We start from the raw sequence: 20,744 nt of genomic DNA, 5'->3' as shown, positions 1-20,744 counted from the left end.
TAACTGAAGATAAGAATCTTAGAGACTTTCCTGCCCCACCTGTCTTTGAACCTTGATCCTTCCACTTTCAGTGTGTGTGTGTGTGTGTGTGTTTAACTGAAGATAAGAATCTTAGAGACTTTCCTGCCCCACCTGTCTTTGAACCTTGATCCTCAGATCTCAGCCTCCTGAGCAGCTAGGATTACAGGAGAAGTTCTAAAAACCTATGAAATGCCAGATTTTGTATCTATTTCAAATGTAATTCTAAATTCTGTAACACAAAGGTGCAATGCCTATGTGCTGCTGGTCATATAAAATATTTGTCTAAATTTATTCCAGGAAATGAAAATGAGGGTTTGTTGTTTGTTTTTTGGGTTTTTTATCAGTCCTGGGTTTTGAACTTAGGGCCTGGGCACTGAGCTTCTTTTGCTCAAGACTAACAGTCTAGCACTTGACCCACAGTGCCACTTCTGGCTTTTTCTGATTATGTGGTACTGAGGAATCAAACCCAGGGCTTCATGCATGCTAAGCAAGCATTCCCAGCTGGAGGTTTTTTCTGTGTTATCTGTGTTATCTGTCTTTGGAAGAGTAAGGGGGTAGGGTGGGGAGGCACAGAAATGGAGGACAAAGGGTGAAAAAATGTAGCAGTGGTACTCACTAGACACTCTATGGAAAATGAACTGTACATCTTGTGGGTGGAGACGGGAGGGAAAAAGTGGGAGAGAATGAAGGAAGAGGTGGCATTGTCCAAAAAGAAATGTACTCTTTACCTGACTTGTTAACTGTAACCTTTCTGTATACCACCTTTATAATTGTGTGGGGGGGGGAGATAAAAAGGGAAACATTTTTTCCTTCACAAATCTAAAGTGCCAGATTGTGTATATTTAGATTATATAATTATAATTTTATTCCTGTGGTTTTTTTCTTGGAACTACTTGATAACAGTCATTTTTTGTAGGTGCACCTCCAGAGGCTCCCCAGACACCCCGCTGTAGCCTGAAGGAGATCACCAATGTCCCCTTATATCCTGTAGTCAAAATCAGGAGACTTTCTCTTTCTCCAAAACGGAATATAGAAAGCACAGCACAGTCTCTTCCTAAGCGCAGGTGTGCCACCATGGTGAGCTACAAGGAACCAACATTAGCTTCGTAAGTATATGGTTTGGGGAGGACCTGTTCAAAATGAGTGATTGAGTCATAGATTAAGCTTTAAAGTTTGATTAAAAGAAACAGCCAGGCATAAATGGCTCACACTTGTAATCCTAGCTACAAGGCAGAGATTCGAGGATCCCAGTCTGAAGCCAGCCCACATAGGAAAGTCTGTGAGACTTTTATCTTGTTAGTCAGCTAAAAGCCATGTGTGGACGTATGGATCAAATGGTAAAGCACCAGCCTTGAGCAGTAAAGCCAAGCAAGAACATGAGGTCCTGAGTTCAAGCTTCAGTACTGGCATATACACAGAAAAGGAAGAACACTAAAACTGGTAGTTCTGATAACACTTTATAATGAGTTAACACAGGATACTTGGAATTATGCTTAACATCTTTTTAACCCTTGTAGGAAACTAAGAAGAGGGGATCCTTTTACAGATTTGTGTTTCTTGAATTCGCCCATCTTCAAGCAGAAAAAAGATTTGAGACGTTCTAAGAAAAGTACGAAGCAAATACAAAAAACGTTGGATGCTATTTAAATTTATCCTCTACCCCCTTCTTTCTATTGCTTACATAGAGAATCTGTGAAATAGTACACAGGTGGATAGAACAGAATATTTGAATATTTTGTTAACAAGACACTAAATCATGAAGATGTCTTCAAAACAATACTTTTTAATTGTTTAGAATTCTTGTGCTATTTACTTCAAAACAGCTGTGTTTTACAAAATTACATTAATCTGCCTATTTTTTCCTAAAGGCATAGGCTGATAAGTATACTATAGTAAAGAACTTTGTAAGATGAGAATCTTTTGAAACTCCTTATGTAATTTTTGAATAGAAAAAAAAATCCTTGGTACTCCCAGGTAAAGTTTTGTGGATCCCTTATGTGCCACTATTGGGTTTGTTTTAATCTTGGTTTTGTCCGAGATGTTGCTGTGTAGTCCAGGCTAGCCTCAAACTTAAAATTGTCCTGTGTCAACCTCCTAGGTGGGGATTTCAGGCATGTGCCACCAAGCCTAGCACCACTGTTGCATGTAAGTTTTCAGATAATACATTTGTAGGATCATGATTAGAGAATCACTGGTTATTTAGGTTCAGTGACTGGTTATGAGCCCTAAGTGTATGTTGTTCAATGATTGCTTGGCAAAATCACAAGTTACAGACTTTTAGAAAAGCTCTTTAGTCAGACATCTTAGATGTGTGAATATTAAGGGCTATTTTTAATCAGCCAATGAGAATTAATTTAGAAATTTTAACATGTATACTTAATATATACCTTTTTAAACTTCAAATCACTAAAAGGATCAAAAGCCCTGGGCGCTGGAGGTTCAGAGCCAGCCTGGGCAGCAAAGTCCGTGAGACTTATTTCTAATAAACCACCAGAAAACCCAAAGAGACGCTGTGGCTCAAGTGGTAGAGCATTAGCCTTAAGCTAAAGAGCTTAAAAAAATTTTTTTTGTCTAAATGTACAAGATGGCCATTCTTAATCTGTTACAAATCTGCATTCCATCACTGATCCTTACTTCCTATTGCCCTAGTCTCTCACCAACCTTATTCTTATGATTTTCCTTCCTCCCTTCCTTTCCTTTCCTTTTTGCCAGTCTTAAGGCTTGAACTCTAGCATTGGGCATTGTCTTTGAGTTTCTTTGCCTCAAGGCTAGGGTTCTACCATTTGAGCCATAGCACCACTTCCAACTTTTTTTGACTAGTTTATTGGAGATAAGAATATCATAGACTCTTGCCCCTGATGACTTCAAACTATGATCTTCAGAGCTCACTCTCCTGAGTAGCTAGGATTACAGGAGCCACTGGTGCCTGGCTTCCTTACAGGTTTCAACCGCTGCTTTTATACCTATTCTTTAATTTCATGAAAATGAACTGTAGAGAGGCTACACAGCAACTGACGGGGGTACGGCAGAAGGATCATGACTTGAAGCCAGCCTGGGCTAGACCCTGTCTTTAAAAGAGATTGCCACTTCTTGCTCCACACCATTGTTTGTTTGCATTTTACTGTTTCAAAACTCCCTGATGTAGCTTTGATTCTCACCCTCTTTCAGACCTAGTCAACCATTTCTGAAAAACCCCTGGTAGATTTTGTATTTTCAGTGTTGTGTATGTATCTGTAGAGTGTTGAGTATTGTCTTGTGTTTTAACATTTTATATGAGCTGCACTGTATATATTACCTTCAGTGGCCTTAATCTGTTTTTGAGGGTTGTCCATGCTGGTAGATGTATTTTCATAGTTGTATACTATTATGTAAATAAACCACACTTGACTGATGCATTGTCTGACAGTTTGTTGCCACTTTTTCATCGTTTACAAATTAGTGCCACAGTGAATAATCTATAGCTCTTTTGGACCTCAATACTAAGATGCAGGTTCCTAACCTATGTTTCGTGACCTCATCTCCTAATCCCCACAGCACACCAGCTCTCACCTCACACTGATTACCTCTGATTTCCCTCCTGCTGCCTTTCTTCCACTTACATTTCTTCTCTTCATAGACTTTAACCCTAAAAGCTGGCATTTCTAATTTATAGTAGCACTATGGTTATCGAGAATGTGGAAGAAATGCCTTTTTATAATGGAGTATAAAAAACCAGAGGTACCTAAATCTGCAGCATTGTTTTTTGTAGGAAAAACGGAGAAATGTGGCTTCAATGGGGAACTCTAAGGTGAATTCACATACAGCTACACTTAAGAAATTTTGATCTTGAAGTCTTGGGAATTGGTATCTAGCATCAAAATGGATGTTACAGTCTTTCCTTCATCCTGTTCAGTAATTTTTATTAGTAATAAGATTATTGGCCAGGGGTATATAGTGGTAAAACATGCAAGCATGCATGCAAGATCTGATTCCAGCCCCATCACCACAAAAAAAGTAAATAACACGGGTATGAGAAGACATTTATGTAACTTAAAGACAAACTTGTCGATGTAAAACGTAGAAGGAATGGTTAGCAGTGAATGCTACAACTACAAGGGTGGGGAAGAAGCTTTAAGAGATTGGGTGTGATACATGACTATAATCCCATTACTCAGGAGGATTGCAAGTGTGAGGCCAGCACAGGATACACCTAACCAGACCCTGTCTCAAATACACATATTCACCAAAGACAAACCTTCAGATGTTAATGCCAATAACTACATGTTTCCCTATAAAATTAGTCCATATCAACTTTGTGACTTGAATTCTACTAGGTATTTACATAAAAGTATTTGTTAGTCAAAAGACTTACACGAGTGACAGTAGCATCCTTACTATAAACTGGGAGCTACCCAAATGACCACTATGGTAGACAAGTCTTTACATTCCAACCACAGACTACTGCCAATCAATACCAGCTTGAAGGGTAATAAATCATATGTTTATCCACAGTCCAATCTTGTTTCTACTTCTGAGTGTCTAAAATTGCAAACGTTACTGCCAAGCAAAATGAAACCTGAAAATCTTCACCATTTTGTTTTACTAAGTGGCCATTTAAAAGGTTTTATTGGCTGAGTAATGAACAAGGAAAATGTGCAAATGCTTAATAGATATATGGAGTAGGGATGTAAAGTAACTTCCAGAAGTTTCCTTGTATCCATCATCTAGCTTCCCACTGCCCCCTCATTCAGTCCTGCCTGGGAGACATTTGCTTAATTATGAATTAAATAGAAACAAACCTATCAAGTGGCTTTGGGTTAATAGCCCCTGCTTCCTACTCCCCATCCCTTCCTCCAGTGCTGGGGACGCCTAATACATGCTTCCACCCGCTGTGCCTGACTTTCCTGGACTTGAACTAAGCTTAAAAACATAGACCCTGCCCTTCGTTGGGGTAGATGGCAGTGGTGCAGAGCTGCTGTCAACAGAGCATTCTGGGGTTCAGTGTTGAAAAGTTTACTCTCCACAGAGAAAAGAAAGTAACGTTCTCCACTGCCCAGTTTCATTCATACATATATTTGCTGCTGCATTCAGATTTGCACTGGAGTCGGGGGGGGGGTCATCTTGAGTGTTGGGTCTTCACAAACCAGGGGACAGAATATTTCATAAGATAGGATTTTAGGTAACATTACAAGATCATGGGAGATGTCTAAAAACCTGTATTTCTAGCTCATCCCTATGTTGCAAAATAAACTATAAAAATCTCATTTTTTAAAGGTTGAAACCGTTAACATTCTTCTGTGGAGGATGAGTATCTTCTTGACACTGATGGGGTATAGATTTGTAAGGAACTTCCCACTAATACAGTAACTCTAGCCACCTGAGGACTTAAGTATAGAGTCAGCAGTCATGCCAGGTCATACATTTATCCTGTGAAATCCAGACTTGATTAAAGGAAAGAAAAAAACAAAAAACACCACACCAGATTGGGAGCTTCTCAAAATATAATTTAAAACTATTTTGTACCAGTACAATATATTAATTTTACAAATGTAAAATTTTATCAGCTGTTAAAGCATTTGCAAAAACCACACATTCTACTTCAGCTTTATTGCACAATATCTATAAGAAAATATTAATTTTTAAATTAGAAAACATAAAAATGCTTTCAATATAGAAGAGACGATCTGATTTTAAAGACAATACTCTATAAGAATGTCTACCCAGAAAATAACAAACTTTCACAGGTTACCAAGAGCTGGACAGATGCTTCAGCAAATCTGGTACAAAGCTCTGTTTAAAACCAGTCCAAGATACTTAATCCAAACTGTAGCATCATTCTTCATTAGAAATCTAAGACACCACTCAAGGTAGTTTCTTATACTTGGAAAAGTTGAGGCATGTTTCACTGTGAGCATTCTGAAAATCTCCTACATATCAAAAACAACACTTCCAACTTCATAGCCATTTTACGGGTATTTCCTTCATGTTGCTATCTCTGGTGACTGTTTTCATTAAAAACATTCGTGACCCATTTTAATTTATGCTGATAGAAAACAAATACATTTTTAAAACCTCATCCTTTACAAAAATCAGTTTACAAATTTGCATCATAAAAATTAGTGTCAACACTGTGGAGATGGCTTCATTTGTATGGTTGTATATTAGTTGGTTTTCCCAGAGTTGGGGTATGGTAGGTGTCACACTTTCTCTGTAGTGTAATCAGGATTAAAATGTAAGCACTAAGCTGGAATCCCAAGACAGGTTAGGGAATAGACTGTATGATGGATGGTAGTGGGATATAACCCTGAACCCAGAATAGCAATTAGGTGTTAAAATGCTGACACCACCCTCGGTGGGAATTTAATTCATCTCAGACAATAAACATAATCTGGAGATGAAAAAAGAAAAAAATGTTCACATACACATTTTTAATGGAGTTACACATGTCATAAAAAAGTAAAAATCCTCACTTATTAGAACAAGGATCCACCAGATTACTTGATACACATATAGAATACATGTCTTTTTCCTATTAAGGCATGTTGTCTCGATTTCAAGTGTTTTCAACTTTATGCCTTTGTGACTTGGGAAATTACCTTTTTTTTTTTTGAACTTATGTCCTGCATAAGCAAAGTCAAATATGATATCTCACATTTGTGTAAAGAATTAGTAAAATAGTGGTTAAGTACTCACAAGTTTGTTGTATGTAGACAGAATTATCAAAACCCCAGATGCTTACAAAAAAAAAAAAAGAAAGAAAGAAAGTTTGCATTATTTAGAATCTCTTCCTTAGGAATCAAAGCAGCTGCAGTTGAGGACCTGCAATTTTTTTCAGAACTGCTCAGAGCACCTCATCTAGATGAGTGTTTTAAAAAATATCCATGTAGAGTCCATGGTGAGACTTCAAACATCACGTATTTCACCTTTTATGGGCTTTTTATCATTATTTCCTCCTTCAAGTCCTTCAGAATAAAATAAAACTACACTCTCACATTCCATTAGGAAAAAAAAAAATGGACACATTCACGGTCTGAAAACCCCTGATCTTCTATCATGGAATAGTGGGCTAATGGACTTGTCATAGAAAATGTACATCCTAGCAGTAAATAGATTAAAATCTATTCCATCAAATAAAAATGTTCTATGACTTCAATTTAAATACCTATCTGAAAAGCTAACAGGAGGTTGTCTTGTTTTCTCAAAAGTGCTAATTATTACATTTACAAGTCTCTTCAAAGACATCTCCAATTCAGTTCTTTAAAATAAAACAACAACAACAACAAAAGAAAACAATAAAATGAAACCATCTTGCTTTAGGCACACTGCTGATGAGTTTCTAAGAAGCAGAGGGAAAGGAAATCATTTGTCAATTAATCCAGCCTCCTTAATTTTACTGAAGAAGAACTTCTCCAGGATATTGGCACATTTGTAGTATTCGCTCTCAGGGGGGTTGTACTCTTTGCAATTGGTAAAAACTCTCTGTAAGTCTGCCATGAATAATTTCTTAGACACGTAGTACCGATTCTTGAGGCGTTCACTCATGGTTTTCAGATCTGCACAGGGAAAAAAAAAACCATTAACAATATTTGACTTACTAAGCACTAATATAAGCAAACAAGACCAACTGTGGGAAAGAATCTATGTGGTTGAGAAAACAGTTTTTAAATCTTACTTTATTCTTTTGAGAGGATTTTATAACAAAATCAGATCCACTTTATCATTAAAGGGACCATTATTAGTTATCTGGTTCAATCCTCCATTGAACACAAGGAAGCTAAGTAGATTATCAAGAGCTAAGTATGGTAAACAGACGGCTATTAGCTATTCATTCTGAATTATACAAGGGTTCTATCTTCATCACACAGAGCAGATAGACATTTGTATTGAATCATTTAATTACTTTAAACAATTGGACTGAGTTTCCCTAAGTTCAAAGTAAATTCTCTACTAAAGTATAAAAACTAATCATTAGGTATAATTCCAAATATTTCAAGCCGAGTGCCGTGGCTCACGCCTATAATCTTAACTACTCAGGAAGCTGAGATCTGAGGATCACGGTTCAAAGCCAGCCCCTGCAGGAACGTCCGTGAGACTCATCTCCATAAACCAACAGAAAATCGGAAGTGGCACTGTGGCTCAAGTGGTAGAGTGCTCACCTTGAGCTGAAGAGCTCAGAGACCGAGCCCAGGCCCAGAGTTCAAGCTCCATGACTAACCAAAAACAAAAACAAAAAAAAATTATTTTAGTGCCAGCACATGAAACAGTAAAAAAGAAATGTTCATGTTCCATCAATTAAATAAAAATGACTAACTTCATAGTCATTCTTCTTTTTGCCAGTCCTGTAGCTTGAACTCAGGGCCTGGGCACTGTCACTGACCTTCCTTTGCTAACAGCTAGCACTCTACCATTTAAGCCACAGCACCACTTCCTGCTTTTTCTGTGTATGTGGTGCTGAGAAATCAAATTCCAAGCATGCCAGGCAAGCACGCTACCACTAAGCCACTTCCCAGCCCTCAGAGTCATTTTTCTAAAGTAAATAAACTTTGCAAGACTTGTGAAATATATTTTCTCAATATATCTACTTGTTTAAATCGTATAACTTATTAGCAAATGAAGACAATGCTTGATCTCGCTCCCTTAGAATACATGGAGTTTCCTCAATCGTCATGGTGAGGACAAATTTATGCAACTCAATGCAAACCGAATACTAAGGTTTGTCTATTTAAGGGTCCTCAGGTGTCTTTAAGTCTAGCTCAATCACCAAAAACTGTAACTGTGTTAACTATACAAGTAAGTCAAAACTTCACAGCATTGTAAAAATCCAAAATTTCCACTATATTATCAAATTTTCCAGAGGAAACAAAATCTGCTACCAGATACACTAGCACTCTCTCTCTACAACTCATCACATCCTGAACGGGGAATGAATTCATTTACACCAAAAATCTCAAGCCGACTACAAAACACCAAAGGAAAAATGTGGAAAAATATGTTTCTCTTTGTCTCTTTTAATTAACGCCTATCCCTGTTAGTTCATGTCATCACATCTGTAAATTCAACTTTTAACTTTTCTTTTCTCTCTAACACAAGCAGTTTGGAGACAGAAAAAAAAAAAATCTAAACATGTTAAGACAAACAAAAACTCAACAAATCCTCTACTAAACATCTCACCTAAGTGTGGCTGAAAGCATCAAGATGTTCTCTCATTTAAGGAAGAAAGACTAAATTTATGCCTCAAACAAAGCAACAAAACAATCACCTTATAAATATGTTAGAAACAATCGCAAGAAAGAAAAACTACTTGTGTCCTTATCTTGAGGTTCATTTCGCCTAACATCAAGTTATCTAACCGTTTCTGCTTGTCTCAGACATATACTAGTTATTGCAAATAAGGGAAACCATGGGACCTATGTTTCTTTGGGCCTGGCTTACTTCACTTAATATAATTTTTTCCAAGTCTTTCCATTTCCTAACAAATGTGCCAATGTTATTCTTTCTAATGGAGGCATAGAATTCCATTGTGTATACATACCACATTTTCCTGATCCATTCATCTGAGGGGCACCTGGGTTGGTTCCATATCTTAGCTATAGTTTTGTTGATTGGTATGTCCCTCCCCCACGGTATAACCCCTGTTTTCACTGTATTTGATGTTGGTAAAATTTGGGGAGGGGTAGGAAAAAAATTGTTTAAATAGGGATACAGGTGGACCCACTGCAACAATGAGATGTACAAAATGCTATGTTGAAAAACGAACTTTACAATTTTGGGGGAAGGTGGGGAGCGTAGTCATGGAGGTGGGAGGGCAGGGATGGTAGGGGTAAAACAAAGGAGGAGGCAACAATGCTTGATAAGAAATGTACTCATTACCTTGCTCATGTAATTGTAACCCCTCTGTATGGTATTTTCACAATTAAAAAAACTTAATAAAAAATTATTCCTCATTAAGTAAAACCAGGTGTTTGTATTCCTTTTCCCTAAATTTCTTATCTCTTAAGATATGCTGCCCAGTAAGTTTATGTTTTAGAAGAAAGTAACATGTAGCCAAAACCAAAAACATAAACCAACAACTAAGTTCTGTGAAGAAAACAAATTAAAAAGGCAATTTGAAGGTAGCCTGGGCAGACAAATCCAAGAGACTCTAATCTCCAATTAACCAGCAAAAAGATGGAACTAGAGATGTGGCTCAAGAGCACTAGCCAAGACTCAAAAAGCTAAATAAGAATGTGAGGCCCTGAGTTCAAGCATCAAAATCTACAAACACACACATACATACACACACACATCATTTTTTTTTTAAAGAGAGGGAGGGAAGAAGTGGATGAGGGAAAGAGGGAGGGAAAGTACAGAGAGGGACCAAAGCCCTTTCAAACATTTAGGTGGGGTAGGGGTGAGTGGAAAGTAAGAAGAGACTAGTAGCAGAAACAAAGCCAGAATTATAGTGGTAGTTTGACCTTCCAAAAGAATTAGAATCCATTCTGAATTACAATTCATTTTTCTATTCTAATGCTACAGATAGCATTTTTCTTTCTTTGATCCACTTACATTATTTTGATTGACTAAACACCATGGGTTAGAAAAACACTGCTGGGCTGGGAATGTGGCTTAGTGGTAGAGTGCTTGCCTAGTATGCATGAAGCCCTGGGTTCAATTCCTCAGTACCACATATACAAAAAACTGGAAGTAGCACTGTGGCTCAAGTGGTTGAGTGCTAGCCTTGAGCAAAAGCAGCTCAGGGACAGTGCCTAGGCCCTCAGTTCAAGCCCCAGGACTGGCAGAAAAAAAAATAAACAAACACTGGTATCACCAGGTACCAGTGGCTCACATCTGTTATCCTAGCTACACTGGAACTGAGATCTGAAGACTGAGGTTTAAAACAAACCCAAATAGGAAGATCCTGAGATTGTTGTCTCCAATTAAGCATCTAAAAAGCCAGAAGTGAAGCTGTGACTCAAGTGCTGGATTACTAGCCTGGAGTTAAAAAAAAAAAAAAAAAAGCTCAGGGACAGTGCCAGGCTCTGAGTTCAAGGTCCAGAATTGGCATCAAGAAAGAAAGAAAAGAAGGAAGGAATGTAGGAACGAAGGAAGGAAGGATAGTCCCAAATATGGAGGTAGAATGAAATGAACTGCATTTTCGTAGGTGAGCAGGAAGATCCTGTCTAGCAATCACAGGTAGGAAGATGTCATGCTTGGCTCAGACTACTCAGGCAATTTGCAGTTTGCCACTCCCTAGGTGAAACCCATTTATAAAGATGAGAGAAAAGAGGTCGTAGAACATGGGAAAAAGAGAAGAAACCTCTTTAGAAAAAAATCTTCTAAGAAAGCAATAAATGAACATAAGTGGAGAGCCAGTGGCTCACATCTAGCTACTCAGGAGGCTGAAGCTGAGATCTGAGCATCATGGTATGAAGCCAGCCCAGGCAGAAAAGTCCCCGTGAGACTCTTCTCTCCAATTAACCACCAAGAAAGGAGAAATAGAGCTGTGGCTCACAGTGGTAGAGCCTTGAGTGAGAGAGCTCAGGGACAGCACCCAGGCCCTGTGTTCAAGCCCCATGACTGACAAAAAAAAAAAAAAAGGATTACAAGTAAAAGAGGAACAAAAGAATCTGCTCTCATTTCAGCTAGTTCTCATCTGCACAATACCAAGTTGACTGAATTTGGGAATTCTAAATTGATTCAATTAATTATGCATTTTAGTATAGTATAAGTACAAGTAGCAGTTTCTGCAATTCTGAATGTTTGAAGGCATCTTTTATCTTCAGATAAGAATAAAGGTTAAAATAACAGCATATGTGGCAATGAACAGTATCATGAAGAACAGGGAAAAAAGCAAGACGTTACTATCATTTCTCCCTCTGAAAGTACAACTTAATCTACCTTCTTTCGTATTACCTTGAACAACTCTTAAAAGGAATAGCTGTTTATGATGGATTCGAAACATATCAAAAAACCTGGTATCTTTACATCTACAGCAAGCAGGTAGACTACAAGCAAGGTTATGTCCAAATAGCAAGTGTCCGTATCCAGGAACTGTCTGTAGGTCAGTCCAACTTGGATTCCAAGTCATGGGCTCTAAAAGACAGCTGTGGGTTGTCTCCAAGGAACAGGACCTGCCCCTTCCCCTTAATCATTCTATTCCAACATAACTGCCCCTCCCCTCCAGATACAGGAAGCCCACCCCCACTCCACCACAGAGGAGACCAAATCAACGTCAGCACCCAATTGTCCCCCCCACACCACCAACCAGAGTTTCACATCTACAATTAGAAAATATTAACGGCATTACCCATGGGAAACCGTATAACTTCATAATATCCCGGAGCTTCTGTTCTCTTCACAGGTTCCATGAAGGGCCAAGCGCTTTGATGGCTCTTGAGTAAAGGAAAGAAAAGGAAGGTATCTAATATGACTGTTCTGGGTGGGAAGTCATTTCAAAACACCGGCATGAAGAAAATGAAAGCAACACCTACCTTCACCTGCTGGAGGATGCCCTTGAGCGTGCTGTAAAGCTGGTCAGGGTCTTTGGGTTCTTTACTTGAAAAGAGGAAACATCAGGAGCAGAGATTAGTTCTGACCCTGCTGCCCGCTTACTTCTACGCAGCCCAGCCTCACCGAAACCCCAATACAATCCATTCCAGAACTAAGGAACAACAAACCCCAACAAGGGCTGTGGGAGAGATTATAATAATCACTTGGCCCTTTTTCTCTAAGTTGCTGGAAGAGGGGAAAAAAATTAAGCAACCTCCATTCACAGCCACTTACCCATCTTCCTTACCTTTTTTCTTTTCCACTTGGTTTCCAGCCTGTCTCTCCTAGGTCAAGAAAATGAAACATTAAATGAGAAATGCTTCTGGTCAAGAGAATAACATACTTGGTAAAACTATAATCGATTATAGCCATGCCTCGAGAAATGTTTGGGAAGCAACACTCTGAAATCATCAGCATTTATTCACTTTCTGATTAAGCTCATAATACAAAACATTCCCCAAACAGGCTACTATATGTTTTGTAAAATGGAAACTCTGGCCTTTAACTTTACCTTTCACTAGAAACAAAGATTTAGTATTATATTTTCTTTAATTCTAAGTCATTATTTGCTAATCACAATGTAAAATAATGAAGGTATTATTTTAGGTCAGAACAAACTCTGTGCTATTTGGTCACGGCCTGTTTGTGATGCAAGGTGTTTCAGTGTAGACAGAGCACAGATTTCTTCCTGCTCACTATTGAAAGGCTATCATGCCCTAAGTCACTTAATCCTCCTATATCTCAGGCTACCAAGCTATAAAATGAAATTCTAAAACTTAAGTGATATTATCCCTTTTGAAATTAGTTCATAATAAAAATAATGTAGTTCACGTCTGTAATCCTAGCTAGTCAGAAGGCTGAGATCTGAGGATTGCAGTTTGAGGCCAACCCAGGCAGCAAAATCAATGAGATTCTTATCTCCAATTAGTCACCAAAAACCTAGAGGTGGAGCTGTGGCCCAAGTGGTATAATACTAGCTTTGAGCAAAAAAGGTAAGTGACAGCGAACAGGGCCTGAATTCAAGCTCCAGTACAAGGAAGGAAAGAAGGAAGGGAGTGAAGGAGGGGAGGGACAGAAGGAGGGAGAGAGAGAGGAAGGAAGGAAAAGAAGGAAGGAAGGAAGGAAGGAAGGAAGGAAGGAAGGAAGGAAGGAAGGAAGGAAGGACGACGGAAAGAAGGAAGGAAGGAAAGAAGGAAAGAAGGGAAGGAAGGAAAAAATACTTGGCCCAAGATCATAATAATAGGATAACTATTATACCATTAGTAGGGATAAAAATGACTATAGTTGAGCAGTGAAAATAAGGAAAGATATAATAAGGTAATTTTTGGGGGGTGGGGGTCCAGTCGTGGGGCCTGAACTCTGGGCCCGGGTGCTGTCCCTCAGCTCTTCAGCTCAAGGCTAGTGCTCTACCACTTGAGCCACAGCGCCACCTCCGGCTTTTTTCTTTTTGCTTATGTGGTGCTGAAGAATCGAACCCAGGGCCTCGGGCATGCAAGGTAAGCGCTCTACCACTGAGCCACCTTCCCAGCCCCTCTCTGGAGAATTTTGTCTGGTTTTGTTTAGTTTATTAAATCTTTACTAGAAGCTGGATTTGAATCAAGTAAAAGTTCCAATGATATTCAATAGCTTTTGATGTACAAGAAATAGCTAATTTAGATGGCTCAACCAGTACAACTCATCCATTACCTGTAATGAGTCATTTAAAATTAAATGCTAACCATTCTGAGACTCAGTTTCCCCATTTGTATATGTATAGTTCTGTGGTTTTCCATGTTCCGTGTTGCTAGCATCCAGTAGTGTGCTACAAATGCTAAGATCTTAATAAAGGGTAGGTATTAATAGTGAAAACAAGAAGGGATTTTCGTTGATTTGTTGGAGTTGGAAGAAAAAGGACATTAAAAGGGAGGCATTTGCTACCTCTTCTTTGTTTGTTGACGACAAGGTCTAATTATATAAACCCAAGACTATTCTTGAGTTCACAATCCTCCTGTCTCCGCCTCCAGGGGGTTGGGATTATATAGCCATGCCCAGCTTGCTGCCTTCTTAAAGATTAGAAATGATGGAAAGGGTACCACTGATCAGGATGGCATTTTACTCATAACCTGGCAGATTGAATTGAAACCCCTTTGTACAACTACTTAAAGATAATATTTTTTTTCCATCATGGGGCTTGAACTCAGGGCCTGGGCACGGTCCCTGAGCTTTTTGTGCCCCAAGACTAGTGCTCTACCACTTTGAGCCACAGCTTCTCTTCCAGTTTTCCTGATGGTTAGTGTCAGTCCTGACAGTTAACTGGAGGTAAGAGTGTGATGGACCTTGCAGTCCAGGCTGGCTTCAAACTGCAATCCTCAGATCTCAGCCTCCTGAGTAGCTAGGATGACAGGCACGAGCCACTGGCACCTGGCTAATGGTAATAATTTTTAAGACTAGAAATAACACACATGAAAATGAAATTGTTTCAAATACAACTTCTGACATCTCCAAAAGATTAAGTTTATTAAAAAGAATGTCTATACATACTAATTCCAGGAATGCTTTCTATAGGAATCTGTCGAACTCCATCTTTAAAACATGAAAGGCCAGGGTAGACTTTTCGGATCTGGGCCTGTTTTCTTTCTATCAGCTTTTTAATTATCTGTAAAGTACAGGAATAAAATATGTTTAGTGAAAGAAGTCTGTGCAATGACACAGTTCAAGTCAGCAACTTGAAAAAAACATTCTCCTTGCAAGAGTATTTCATGGTACAAAATGGCAGGAAAGGATCAATGCTATTGAACAGGTCAGAAATGAAGACATTCTTTTATACAGATCTCAGAAACACTGGGCCCTGATATACAGACCAGGGCGCTTAGGGAAGAGGGGAGGGGCGACAAGTTGGAAAGGAGAGTGTGTTCATGTATAAAGCATGATACTTGCCTACTTATGGTGAAACCCTCTGATTCATGCAATTCATGTTAACTATAATTTAGAACACATTTTTGTAAAAGGAATCAATAAACACTAATAAAAGCAATTGTGAGAAGTTTAAAAAGGAGTGTAGGAGAATAGAGTACTAGCAAGGAGCATGTGAGCACTCTGTCATTGTATACATGTGCAGGAAGGCCACAAGGAAACATATGGTAGTAAAAAATTATTTAACAAAGCAAGTTAATGCTGAGAACGCATTGCCCTATACTTCACTTCTCTTGGGCACAAGAACCCACCACTTTGCTCTGCTTCTCTGAGGAGCCAGGCTCAGAAGGGCTGAGTGTTCCTGGCAGCACCTGTCCAAGGGAAAGAACTTCTTCACCCCACCCCCCATAGTGGAGACTATCCCTTTCAGACAGGAGGAGACCTCAGAAATGCCCAGAACTCTGGAAAACGTATAACCTGCTATTATTTAAACTGGGAAGGGAGGAGGGGGGAGAAGGGGGGTGGAAGAAGGGAAGAGAAGGGAGAAGAGGATCTTTGAAGGCTGAGCCCCCATGAATGCTATTCTCATTAGAAAGCTGTTCTAAAGTACTATCTACTGAGCACCATTCAAAGGTTACTTGAAATGCTTGATTCATTCAGAACTTCAGAAAGCTGTTTTCTTTAGTTTATAAACAATCCTAAAGTAACTTAGGTAAGTAATTCCAAAGACATTACAGTTTTCCTTTAAAAACAGAAACACTGGAGAGCTGGTGACTCATGCCTTTAACGGTAAGTATACAGGATGCTGAGATCTGAGGACCCTGTTAGAAGCCAGCCAGGGTGGAGCAGGAAAGTTAAAGAAATTCTTACCTCCAATTAACTACCAAAAAGCAGGAAGTGGAACTATGGCTCAAGTGGTAGAGGGCTAGCCTTGAGAATCAAAGCTCAGGGAAGCCATGCTAGTGGCTCAGGCCTCCTAGCTACTTAGGAGGCTGAGATTTGAAAAATCACAGTTAGAAGCCAGCAGGGCCAGGGAAGTCCATGATACTCTTATCTCTAATTAACCATCAAAAAAGCTGGAAGTGGAACTGAGGCTGGTTCAGGTGGCAGAGTGCTAGCCTTGAGCAAAAAAGCTAAAGGACAGCCTCCAGGTCCTGAGTTCAAGGCCCTAGGACTGACACAAATAAAATTAAAAACAAAACAACACACACACACACACACACAATTACTTGGTATGCTAAGGCTAGATGATGGTGAGTTCAAGGCCAGCCTAGGATACATAGCTAGACCTTGTCTCAAATAAAAAATAAAAACTCCTCAATAATTACCACCTATAACATATCATAATATCATAGCATATCTAAACTTGAGGGAAGAATTGCAAAACAATAGAAGTCACTACTCAATTCATAATGGGGGGGGGGGCAGGGAACACCAGTTCTTCTTCTAGTTACATATGGCTGGTGATCACTGCAGAATGAATTTACAGTCCTATCTGTCAAACAACAACTTCCCCAAATGACTAGCAATCGTAAATGTGCACCCTTGGTAAATCAAGATTAGTGCTATCCAATTAGAAATAGATACTGTAATTCCTACTGCATTATAAATTCGCGTGTAATTTATTCATTTAATTTTTAATTAAAATTTTTTCTAATAGCCATGTTTTAGAATGGTAAAAAGAAACAGGTGACGTTGATTTTAATAATAATACATCACTCATTGAACTCAATGTCAAAAATATTAACATAACAATAGTTAAGAGGTACTTGACATTCATTTACTCCTAACAAAGTCTTTAGAAGTTGGAGCATTCTAGGCCTACTACATCACATTCCAGTTCTGACTAGTTACAGACCAAATGCTCAGTAGCCACATGTGGCTAGTGACTCCTACTCCTCTAGGTGAACATTGACTTTTGTAAGTCTGTCTTCTCTTGTGGTGCTGGTCGTAGTGGTGGTAGTGGTGGTACCTGGAATCAAACCCAAGGCCTTGTACATGCCAGGCAAGGACTCTACCACAGAACTATATCCCTAGCCTCCCCTGGGAGGTGTGTGTGTGGGGGGGGTCTATTTGTTTGTTTCAGAATGGGATCTCACTACATAGCTTTGGTTAGTCCTTGTATGCCACTATGCTCAGGCTGTTTACTGCCACTGTTAATCCCTTTCTTTCTTTCTTTCTTTTTTTTCCAGTAAATGTTTGGGGGGGGTGGGTAATAAGAAATTTGATTATCAGAACAGGGATACTCAATCTGGTATTTTGTTCCAAATTCTAAAAATTCCAAAATCTAAGCTACTTCTCATCACACAAATAATTTTGGATAAGGAATAATTTGTCCCTGCATCCATTTTATGATGATAAGTTCAGATTTCCTGTAAAGGAACTAGGTTAACAGCGCCAAACCTCCAGAAGCCATTCAGTGATGGCTGTGAGAAAGTGGTAAGGAGAGAGGAAGAGGAGAGGGAGGGGAGAGGGAAAGGGAAAGGGAGAGAGGGAGGGGGGGAGAGGGGGAGAGAAAGAGAGAGAGAGAGAGAGAGAGATTGAGAAAGCACAAGAGCCATCAGGAGAGAAAAGGGGGAGGGAGCCCTGTCTTCTAAAAGGCTGAATGCTTTGTGAGCTCTGTGCACCCTGTAGGTAGGAAGGGCCAATAAATCTCAGCATCAATGAATGCTTATACACTCTGCCAGGGGACTCCTGTGCTCAGCTAATCTGGGGTTTGAATTGCTGCTGGGCAGGATTGGGCAGAGAGCAGCTGACAGCGCAGTGAAGGCTGTAGTTGGCCAGCAGCCTCGATTGCCACAGCCGCTCATTAAGCCCCAGAGAACAATGAGGAAAGCCAGCTCTTCAGAGAGAGCAGGCCAGAGAGGAGCCTGCTGTGTTTCCTTAACTCTTCCAAACACTCACTCTTTGGAATCCTTTTTTAGGTTCTGTGACCAAGACAAAGAAAATTTGTTTTAACTTCCTAATTTAACAGAAAATGCCAATTTGCTCATGTTTATAGAAGCAGAAAAACAAGTTTGAGCTGCTGTCAATCAAAGAAAACAAATCAAATCAAATAACAAGCTTGTTGGCTGTGAATGTGGGTAAAACCTGACCAGTCGCTAAGCTACTAAGAACCAGGATTAAGGATATTTGCAGAAAACAAGAAGAAAAGGTAGGCCGAAGACAGATGTGTTTCTTTGGTAATTTGCAAGAGAAGAGTAAGTTCAAATGCACTCCCTGATTCCTGAACACCAACAAACTAAACTCCAGCCTGGTACTGGGAATAAACCAAAATGTGCATTCATTTCCTAACAAATGCGGACTCTTCTTACGTTGTTACTTGGGTTTGATTTGTTCTGCTTTTGGAAAATTTAAAATGCCTATGTCTCTTTCTTTCATTGTTCAAGATGCATGAAACACATTACTCAGATGTCAAATCACAAATCACTTCAGATATCTAAAGAGAAGCCTTCAGAACTTGAAGTAATGCCCATGGAAGGTGAATAATTAGAACCCAAACAGGAAGAGTAGAAGCAGGGGTTGAAGAGAGCAGAGCAGGGCCTTGCATATCTGGAGAAAAGGGTGGGCAGCAAGAGGGTGAATGTCAGCATGGCCTGTGGAGAATTCAAATAGGATGAGGGGAAAGAGGTATGTATAATCGAATATTGAATGAGACAGGCCCAGTTCAAAGAACAAAATACTATATGTTTTCACTCACTCCTATGTGGGGGGGCTAGACCTGAAAGATATCACACTCATGGACATATACATATATACTCATATAGATTATTACATATTTATAGATAAATATAGAACCTTAGTCTAAGGGACTACTTAGGAGGAGAAGGGAAAGAGAGGTGGAAAGGGAAGAGGATGGATAATTTTGAAATACACTGTAAGTACACATGAAAACAGCACAAAGATCCTCAATAAAAAAGTTATTGCTCAATAGAGAAATATGGATGTAGTTGAAGCAGATCATTTGCAACTATGAAAATAGAGGAGTAAAGGCTGCGGGAATTGTTTTGGGAAAGGGGGAGGGAGAGTGACAAAGGGGGTTAGAGTGGAATATATTATAAATATGTGTGGAAATAGAACAATGAAATCTTCTGTATAACAATGTAAGCTGAACTAAGCTGAGACAGAGAGGGAGAGAAGGAGAGAGGGAGAGGGAGAAAGAAAGAGAGACAGACAGACAGACAGACAAAGTCAGAGAAGGAAGAGAGAAGGAAAGGAGACAGGGAAAGAGGGAGAAGGGAGAGGAAGATAGAGGGAAGGAGAAGGATGATTGAGGCCAGAATGTAAAAGCCTTTGGCAGGAAATGATAAAACGTATCATTGTACATTCTACATTTTCGGTTGACTCTCTTAGGATTAATGACCCAAAAAGGAGCCAGGCAAACAGATTATGATAGCATTAGATAAACATACATGGAACCCAGTGAAACACCATCTACCTCGGATATAAAGCTCAGTCAACTCGTACCTCCTTCTGTTTTTTAATGATGACAGAGAACTCTGTGTATGGAATCCGAGGATTCAGCTCACATCCCATTAAGGTGGCTCCTTCATAATCCTTGATGTAGCCAACATATTTGGTTTTGGGTATTTTAATTTCTTTGGAGAAACCCTGCGAAGCAAATCCATGCGTTCATATGGACACTGGCTCACATAGCTACTGAGTGCTAACAATATCCAGGCACAGAGTAAGGACTCCAGCATGCTTCCCTTCCATCTCCTTGACATACTAGGAAGAGGATTAGCTTGAAAACTACCCATGTCATTCAAATAGTGCAAACAGGAAATTATATAACACTTTAACATTATCCAAATAACAAGCCACCTGTGGCTAGTGCCACTGTAATCCTAATTACTTGGTAGTCTAAGAACCAGAGTATTGTCGTTTCTGGCTAGCCCAAGCAGAATGTGTCACAAGATCCCTCTGTGCCATCACTGGGCACAAAGATATACTTGACATCTCAAGCACAGGGGCAGCCTGGACATTTAATTTTTACTTAATAACTATGGCCATTTCAAAGTTTAAATGTATCTATTTTCTTTCTTTTTTTTTGGGGGGGGGGTAGTACTACTGAGGTTTGAACTCAGAGCCTCAATCTTAACAGGCTGAAACTATGGAACTATTTGCTGAGCTATGCCTCCAATCTTGTTTTTCACTGGCTATTTTCAGGATAGAGCCTTACTTCCTGTTGTGATAGCCATCCCATCTTCCCTGGGAAGACAGGTACAAGCCCCCATGATCCAGCTTGACTATCACAGAGATGGAAGTCTCTCAGACTTGTCTACCTGAACACAGCCACACAGGGACACTTAACCTCCCTCCCC

At 39.5% G+C, this 20,744-nt stretch overlaps 2 protein-coding genes across 3 annotated transcripts in view; one reads left to right on the top strand and one right to left on the bottom strand.

Moving 5' to 3' along the window:
• Positions 1 to 2,459, top strand: part of Sgol1 (shugoshin-like 1 (S. pombe)) — a 16,829-nt gene extending 14,370 nt beyond the window's left edge. For both annotated transcript variants that reach the window (XM_013022131.1, XM_013022132.1), the window contains exons 7-8: positions 938 to 1,127; positions 1,539 to 2,459. In XM_013022131.1, coding sequence (XP_012877585.1) covers positions 938 to 1,127; positions 1,539 to 1,668 — 320 coding nt within the window. In that variant the 3' untranslated portion in view covers positions 1,669 to 2,459. The remainder of the gene's footprint in view (positions 1 to 937; positions 1,128 to 1,538) is intronic.
• A 4,038-nt stretch (positions 2,460 to 6,497) lies between these two features.
• Kat2b (K(lysine) acetyltransferase 2B) overlaps positions 6,498 to 20,744 on the bottom strand; it is a 90,104-nt gene continuing 75,857 nt past the window's right edge. The window contains exons 15-20 of the mRNA XM_013022109.1: positions 19,888 to 20,031; positions 15,049 to 15,163; positions 12,776 to 12,812; positions 12,471 to 12,534; positions 12,287 to 12,371; positions 6,498 to 7,553 (exon numbers count right to left, since the gene is read on the bottom strand). Coding sequence (XP_012877563.1) covers positions 7,360 to 7,553; positions 12,287 to 12,371; positions 12,471 to 12,534; positions 12,776 to 12,812; positions 15,049 to 15,163; positions 19,888 to 20,031 — 639 coding nt within the window. The 3' untranslated portion in view covers positions 6,498 to 7,359. The remainder of the gene's footprint in view (positions 7,554 to 12,286; positions 12,372 to 12,470; positions 12,535 to 12,775; positions 12,813 to 15,048; positions 15,164 to 19,887; positions 20,032 to 20,744) is intronic.

Source organism: Dipodomys ordii, unplaced genomic scaffold, assembly GCF_000151885.1.
Source record: "Dipodomys ordii isolate 6190 unplaced genomic scaffold, Dord_2.0 Scaffold60, whole genome shotgun sequence".
Classification (NCBI taxonomy): Eukaryota; Metazoa; Chordata; class Mammalia; order Rodentia; family Heteromyidae; genus Dipodomys; species Dipodomys ordii.
This window is presented reverse-complemented; position numbering and strand designations above follow the sequence as displayed.